The sequence below is a fragment of the Parus major genome, chromosome Z (assembly GCF_001522545.3).
Source record: "Parus major isolate Abel chromosome Z, Parus_major1.1, whole genome shotgun sequence".
Taxonomy (NCBI): Eukaryota; Metazoa; Chordata; class Aves; order Passeriformes; family Paridae; genus Parus; species Parus major.
This window is the reverse complement of record NC_031799.1, coordinates 517,519-525,850: the sequence shown is the minus strand read 5'-3', so window position 1 is coordinate 525,850 and position 8,332 is coordinate 517,519. Positions and strand designations below refer to the sequence as shown.

The 8,332-nt window shown below is 43.1% G+C and overlaps 1 protein-coding gene across 1 annotated transcript; it reads right to left on the bottom strand.

Annotated features, from left to right (window-relative positions):
- Positions 1-5,270: 5,270 nt before the first annotated feature.
- CZH18orf32 (chromosome Z C18orf32 homolog) lies at positions 5,271-7,008 on the bottom strand. The gene is made up of 2 exons (XM_015652112.3): positions 6,738-7,008; positions 5,271-6,081 (listed from the first exon to the last, which is right to left on the bottom strand). Exons 1-2 carry the CDS (start codon positions 6,963-6,965, stop codon positions 6,007-6,009), a joined length of 303 nt encoding a protein of 100 aa, XP_015507598.1. The 5' UTR covers positions 6,966-7,008; the 3' UTR covers positions 5,271-6,006.
- Positions 7,009-8,332: the final 1,324 nt, after the last annotated feature.

Sequence of the window (8,332 nt, the reverse complement as noted above, 5' to 3'; positions counted from 1 at the left end):
GCCCCGCTGCGCGTGCGCCGAGCCAGCGCGGAGCGGTGCGCGGGGCACCACGGGAATTGCAGTTCGTGACGGGCGGGGCGGCCATGACACCTCCCGTGTCCTGGGCTGATTCCCCAGCGTGGGCAGCAGGGGAGGGGGGATTGTGCCCCTGTGTTGAGGTGAGACCCCACCTGCAGAGCTGCCCCAGCCCTGGGCAACACCAGCACAAGGACGTGGAGCTGCTGGAGCCAGCCCAGAGGAGGCCACGAAGCTGCTGCCAGGGCTGGAGCCCCTCTGCTCTGGAGCCAGGCTGGGAGAGCTGGGGCTGCTCCCCTGCACAAGAGAAGGCTCCAGGGAGAGCTGAGAGCCCCTGGCAGGGCCTAAAGGGGCTCCAGGAGAGCTGCCCAGGGACTGGGGACAAGGCCTGCAGGGACAGCACCCCAGGCAATGGCTTCCCAGTGCCAGAGGGCAGGCCCAGCTGGGATATTGGGAAGGAATTGCTGGCTGGGAGGGTGGGCAGGCCCTGGCACAGGGTGCCCAGAGCAGCTGGGGCTGCCCCTGGATCCCTGCAGTGTCCAAGGCCAGGCTGGACAGGGCTTGCAGCAGCCTGGGACACTGGAAGCTGTCCCTGTCCATGGCAGGGGGTGGGATTGGATGATGTTAAGGTCCCTTCCAACCCAAACTGTTCTGGGAATATTTTGATTATCTACTCTACATCCCACATTTTCAGTGGGACATGAGGTAAGCCCAAATGGGACCAACAGTGAATGTCTGAGGGTGGGACGATTACCAGGCCCTTGTGCTGCTTTAAATCATTGCTTCTCCAAGGGTAACCTCTAAAGTGTGTTTTGTGCCATCAACAGCAGGTTCCAAGGGCTCATTAAAAGGCAAACCCTTTCCACTGTAGTTCTGAGTTTATTCCCACATTCCATGTGGTGTGTGACAGCAAATCCCCAGGCAGGCTCTCACAGGTCCCTGGGCTGAGCATGCCAACAGCAGGTCTGCAAACAGCATGGGTGGGGTGTAACCCTGGGTAAACACTGCCACGCACAGCAACAGTCCTGTTCTGGGTCTTGGCCTGGTGTTCACACAGAGCTTGATGGTGTAATACATGGAGTTGATTCGTCCTAACTAAATTGTAACTGTTATTAAAGTTATTATAAGAAGCTATCAAAAGAATCAGTGTTAGAAGGCAGATGCACCCCTTTACAGATGTTACATGTTAAAACTGAGGTACAGGATGTAGTTTGGAAGATAAGTGATGTCCCAAGATGGAAATGGCCTTGAGATGGACAAAATTAGAATGACTTTAGGCATTGGGCCTAAAAACCAGTATATATAAGACTAATTAGTAGTGTTACAAAACACAGCACTTTGTACACACACACAAACCTGTGAGGCCATCAAAAGAACAACGAGGAAGAAGAGAAACCTTCACCAAAAAACCACCAAAAGAAGACTGAAGACCCTCTAACAACAAGTGAAGCATATGCCATGAAGAATAGTGACGTAAAGTAAGAAAAATCAGAAATAGGAGGAAACTTATGGGAAACATTAATGAATATGTATAAGCACACAGTATGTAAGTTTAGCTTGAAGTGCTTTGTTTTGTACATGAGGCAGGGTGGGAAGCCTCCGTACCCCGGTCAGTTTTGTACGTGAGGTGGTGTGAGAAGCCCTCCCTGTACCCCAGTCGGTTTTGCTTATGCTTTAATCATACTTAATTACTGGCAAATTATATATATAAATTGTAATTTTTACTAAATTGTATTCTTTTACTATACTGTATTTTTTTATACCAAATTACTATTTAATTTGCTAAATTGTATTAATTTTTAATTAAACTTTTTAACTCAAAAGACCTAGTTGTCAAAATTCTAATTTCATTTATAATAACGGGAATGGCTACGGCCACAGAGGTGCTGCATGGTCAACAGCACAGCTAAGAAACACTCTGTGCCCAAAGGAAAGGTTTGTCTGGAGCAATCCCCATGCTAAAAACAAGCATGTGGATGTACAAACACGTCTATTTCACAACATGTCAATTTATGTTTCACTGTGGTGCCAAGGCCAGGCTGGACAGGGCTTGGAGCAATCTGGGACAGTGGAAGGTGTCCCTGCCCATGGCAGGGGTGGCACTGGATGAGATTTAAACCCCATCCAACCCAAACCATTCTACAATTCTAAAACAACAGTGAAAGAAAGATACAGCACTACTACTAAAAGCATTTCTAACACAAAAGAATCACCATGGCAAACATGGCCCTCTGGACCTTTTCAATTAAATTACTGCAGCCAGGTTCATTGAAAACAGGAATAATGGCAGTCTGTTACAACCAAAATATGATTTGGTCCAGCACGTATGCTCTAACAATCAGACAACTGCACAAAGAAGATAATCCCTTCTTTCATGTCTTAGGCAGTTTAATGGAACAGAATTATTTCTCACTGAAGGAGATTTTAGTTAACCTAAGTGTAAATTACATTTCTCTTGATTTCCTTTACCTGCAACCTCTGAAGCCACTTTTCTTTCAGCAATAATATTCTGTACAGAACTCTACAGAACTGTTCTGTTTTGTACAGAAATGATGAAGGAATGACTCTTGAGAACCTCAGCATCAAGTCCAACAGCTCCCAGAATTGAGATGGGACATGATTGCTATATCTGGGTAATAACAGCATAATGTTACTGTCATTAGATCACAATAAAGAACTAACTTTATTTTCAGTTTAGACATTCTTAGCAGAAGGATAAAGCCCATCAAAATAATCAGCAACAAAAAATTAATTCATTTTTATTTAAGAATTTTTGGCATATAGCATTTTTTAAAATGTGTTTTTCAATTAACTTCTTGGCAACCAGCAACTTCTGCAACCAACATACTAAAGGTACCACATCCCAATAAGACCTTCCCATTAAGAAAAAAAAATACTTGAAATTAGTTTATTTGAATGATGTTATTTCAAATATTGATTTATTTATCTTTCCTTAATAGTATTTAAATAAAGCCAGACAAGTTTAATGCTGTAGAACCTAGGTCTAGATTTGCAGTACTTTGATCCCCTAAAGATGCCAACTCTGAAATTTTCTAGAAGTCTTCAGTGTAAATGAAGCTGCTACTTGGTCTAGGAAATTCTGGAAGATGCCCACATGCCACCATCAGGTGCCTAAACCTTTTGTAAATCTTGTTTTTAGCGAGAAACAAGCACATGGGAATTTTCTCAGTTAAATTCAATTCACTTGGTCAATATTATTCCCTCACGTGAGAATTTCCTTAATTTCCACCTGCTTATTTTTCTTAAAAGCTTTGTGCACTCCTCTGCATCTCAGCAGATGACCTCATGTACTCCAGACCAGACTTGGGCCTTTGTTTTCACTTGATTTTTATTTAACTATTCACAACACAACAGGATTATTGACCTATTCTTGAAAAAGAATAGGGCCAGAAGAGTTATAACACAAATCTCCTGACAGGACTTCAGTGAAGTGCCTCGTAAAGTTTTGTGATGTACATTGCTCGCTTTAGGGTTTAACTGCAGCTAAGAAAAGCAGTCGAACACCAATTCCAGCCACCACAAATGTATAATCTTTTTTTGCATTATCTGCCTGTTTTAGTTTTTGCAGTTTTTTCAGAAAAGGCCTTCTTTTGCAGAAGGCCTACTGTTTAAATACAGTGCTGGTGCACAGCTGGAAGCCTGGTGCAGCCTGCAATCTAATGTACTATACGCTTTATTTTCTATGTTATTATTCAATGCATTTCCTTCTGTAATAATATCCTAAGTAATTTTAAAAAATGAATTATGGAGACTTCATAAATTTATAAATGAGTACATTTACAGATTAAAGGAGCCCCAGTAATGCTCCTGCTGTACTTTTCGTTGTGTTCACAGCTGTTTAGAGGTAAATACACTCTCTGGTCTGTTTATGAGATGCCCAGCATGTTAAAACAGCATGGAAGGGATAATCTCTTCAGCAACGCTCAGGATGTCAGAACACATATTCTTATTTAGCTGTAGAGCTGCAGCTTGGACTGGCCATGACTGGGGAATCTTCAATCCTGTGTCCAGTTTTGGGCCCTTTGTGACAAGAAGGACACCGAGGGGCTGGAGCGTGTCCAGGGCAGGGAACGGAGCTGGGGAAGGGGCTGGAGCCCCAGGAGCCACTGAGGGAGCTGGGAAAGGGGCTCAGCCTGGAGAAAAGGAGGCTCAGGGGGCCCTTGTGGCTCTGCACAACTCCCTGCCAGGAGGGGACAGCCGGGGGGGTCGGGCTGTGCTGCCAGGGAACAGGGACGGGAGGAGAGGGAACGGCCTCAGGCTGGGCCAGGGCAGGGACAGAGGGGGACAGCAACAGGAATTCCCCCATGGAAAGAGGGGACAGGCATTGAAAGGGGCTGCCCAGGGAGGTGTTGGAGTTCCCATCCCTGGAGCTGCCCAAGGAATGAGTGGATGTGGCACTCAGTGCTCTGGGCTGGTGACGTGGTGGGGATTGGTCACAGGTTGAACTCAGTGGTCTTTTCTGACCTAAATGATCCTGGGATTCACTGATCTGATGGGGGTTATGTTCCAAAGATGAGACAGGAGCTGGTTAGACAGCAATCCCAAACTCAGGTCCGAACAGAGTGGCTCATTAAGGAAGAGCAAACAGCATTAATCAAGGTCAACACGGAGGTGTCTGTGCCCCAGCTCATTGCAAAGTCATGGCTGTGGCTACAGGGGCAGAGCTGTGAATGCTGTGGATCAATTCACACCAGCTCTGACCAAATCAGGCACTGGCAGGAAATGAGGCATTTCTGCAGGGGCACTGGGCAAAATCAGATACCAGAGTAGTTAATTAACTGGTGAAAGAAATCAGTCACAAGAATAAGACTGGACCATAGTGACAGTTCAGGGACTGCCTGTATAAAAAGGTGCATTTTTAGGCCTGCCTAAGGGAGGATTTTAGGGAAATTAAATCATAAAGAACAATCTAAAACTGCTGGAATGCTTTCCTTTTTAATCTTTTAAAGAGCTCTCTGGTTTGGCAGACAGGAAAAAGCAGGAATTACCACTTTTATTCCTTACTAAGCACAGGGACATTTAAAACCCTTCCCAGCTGGGATGCAAGTCAGCAGCAGAATCCATCTTCCCAAGAGGAAGCAAAAGCTTGCCCAGTGAACTCAGTTATTTTAGGACTTCCTTCTGCCTGGGGCCTGTCTCCAGGTTTTCAAAGACTTTGTCACCATTTTAAGTGTTTATAGCTCTCAGCACTAAGAATGCTGTGATTCTGTGTAATAACTGCATGAAGCGACTTATTTTTAAGTAAAATCCTGGTTTATTGTAATGAAAATTCCACAAGCATGTTAAAGAGGTTTTAGTTGGATTTTTTTTTTTTTTAAAGCCAGAAATGCACCATTTAAAATCACTACAACAGAACATAAAGCAACATTCTCTTGCATCATGCCTCTGCTGCTCCTCTTCAGGAAAAAAAAAGGCATAATATTTCAAGGAAAATAATTAAGGGAAGTATCACATCAAGACTTTCTGCTTTTAGTAAGCTAAGTAAATTCTGTATGTAGTATAACTCCTTTAGCTCATCCACAGATTTGACATGAAAAATCTAAATTCTTCACAGATAAATTATGAGCTTTTGTCACAATGCAGTCCACAGTTCTTCACCAAGAACAGATAAAGCCTTTAAGGTGAAAGCCTCAAGTACTGCACTAGCACTTAGTGACATCAAGATGCTAAGATACATTTACCTTCCATAGATAGATTTATTCTTAAGTTATTTAACCTAAACTCTAATCACACCAAACAGATGGTAGATGAAAAGTAGTTCAGCAAAGAAAATAAAAAGAACTTCAGCTTTCAAATATTTTAAATAAACAAATGAGCCAGCTGCCATTTTAGTGACAAAAGAGACCTCCTCCTGCAAGCAATAAAGTTTTTATTCAGCTAAAATGTGCAAAGAAAAAAGTCTCAAAGTGAGAGGAATATCAGCAGTTCATACTGGACATGAGTGAGTAAAATCCTTAGGAATTAACTCCTTTAAGCTGTTTTCTTGTCATCAACTGCTGTGGAATTCTTTGCAGCACTTCCATTTGCAATGCCATTGCTTTCAGACTGCAAATAAAAAATAGCGTCATTAATGAGATGTCAAATTAGAACTTCACACCTAAAACAGGAACAGCTGGTGACAAAAATGGCTTTTAGAAGCAAGGCCAGTAAAGATCTACCAAGAAATATGAAGCAAGAACCAAAAATGGTGGTTTCAGTGTAGATTTACAGATAATTATTGTCTCAGGGGAAGGGAAGAATGAGGGCAGCGACAACATTTACGAGGCCTCGTGTTGTGATAGAAGATAAATAATAAAAGCATAATTAATATGCATTAAGCATCCTCCCCCATTATGAGTGGCAGAACTGGCTGAAGAGAGGGGCTGTTTTTAATTTCTGCTTCATACATCTGTTGGGATTCACCAAATACTTGACTTTTTTCTTCTCTGCAAGAACAGCCAGTTGTTAAAAAATAATAATAATTACGCTGTTTCAGGATACAGGCACAATTCCTATTCCTCTGAGACCAAGAAGCTGTCTTGAAGCAACCACTTCTAGCTGGCACAGTAGTGGTAATTGCTGTTTCTAAGAAAACAGGCACCAAAACATCTGTAAACACACCCAATGAATTAATTATTCACCCTCCTGTGGTGCCTGCCCTGAGCTACCACTGGGTGGCTCATCCCGGAGCTTCCCGGCTTAGCTGGGGGAATTAATCTTACTTTTTGGCTTCCAGATTCATCCTGCCAGTCTCTTTTGGCGGCTGCAGGTCCCTGAGGGTCCCCAGCGCTGCCTCCTGGCCCCTGCCTGGAGTTGTCTGGCTCCTGCACAGCCCTCTTGGGCCAGATGCGCTTGATGAAGGGCGCGATCACGGGGTAGATGTAGGGCTCCACGAACTTCTTGTACACCCAGAGCAGAACAGGGATCACGATGCAGGGAATGCACACCATGGCTCCTTCTTACCCTGGAAGAGAGATGGTGGGGGGGGGGAAACAGCTTAGGGCAGCAGTGTTTGTATGCCAGAAGCTGAGAAAATGGTATTTACACAGTAAATAAAACATGTATCTGATATTCAAATGTAGATTATTCTTTAATTATAAATTAGCTGCTAATGTTTCAAAAATGATATGTGTTCTAATATTATAAAGCCTCCAACAAAGGGAACATTCTTGCCATTTTAACGGAAAAACCAGAACAGTTTGCTATTAATTCATCAGTCCTACAGATGCAATTAAGCAAAACAAATTCAGTAAAGAGTTTCTGCTTAAACCACACGAAAAAGTTTAAGCAGTAAGCTGCCAATATTAGCCCTGCTATTTAGTGCCTGCTATATTAAGAGTCCAAATGGTTTGTTTTGCTCAATCCATTTTTATTTAAGGAAAAATTAGACAGCAGAAATCCATCCAATGGGTTGCCACCACTGAAGGGCAGGACAGTGGTAAAGGGGAAAAAAATTCCAGTCAGAATTTGAGAGAATTGGAATATGGGTTACTTTCTTTCTTCTGCCCTCACTTGATCCCAGACCAACCCTATAAAATTAACTATTAGAAAATGAACCATGCCTCTTCCTGAAACCCCACAAGTCTTCAAAATTTGCACCCTGGAGTCTATGATTAAAAAAAAAAAGCAGGAAAGCAAAGCAAGGGGGCAGAGAGGTCCAGCTGGGAGAGGAAGCAGTTAAACAGTTAAACCTGTTCCTGCCAGTGCTGACGAACAATACATTAGACACACTCTGCTGCCACACAACTTTGCCCTTCACAGTCCTCCTCTCTAAGGCTGCTGACATCTCAGTTCTCACATTAAGAAGCAAAAAAAAAAAAAGCTTTCCAAGATGGAGAATGAAGAAGCAGATGCACACACTTCACTAGGGACCAGTTTTGCTTTTTTTTTTTCAAGCTATCCTGAAGAGTTTTAGCATTGTGGAAAAACAGTGTATCGGTTTCCAGCTGGCTACTTCCAGGTTCTGTTCTGGCTGCTTCAAATACAGTTTAAATCTACTCTCTGAAGTCTGAGAAGAATGTTGTATTGAAACAACACAAATGAGTTAATCCGTTAAACTAACAAAAAAAAAATAAAATCAGATACTGTCTCCACTAGAGCTTCCTAAATATTAAATTTCCAGCAAAATGTGGATTCATCCAAAAGCTTAAGAAACTGGGTGGAGGGAACACCTCAGGCTGCAGAATCACTACAGAATTATCTAGGTCGAAAGAGAGCTTCAAAATAATTTTTTTCTATCCCCTGCCATGGCAGGGACAGCTTCCAGTGTCCCAGGCTGCTGCAAGCCCTGTCCAGCCTGGCCTTGGACACTGCAGGG

Excerpts from the sequence above, each read along its gene's own strand:
- CZH18orf32 (XM_015652112.3), bottom strand. The coding sequence starts at position 6,965 with ATGGTGTGCATTCCCTGCATCGTGATCCCTGTTCTGCTCTGGGTGTAC. Across the intron at positions 6,082-6,737 it reads ATGAATCTGGAAGCCAAAAA|TCTGAAAGCAATGGCATTGC; the intron begins GTAAGATTAATT and ends TTTTATTTGCAG.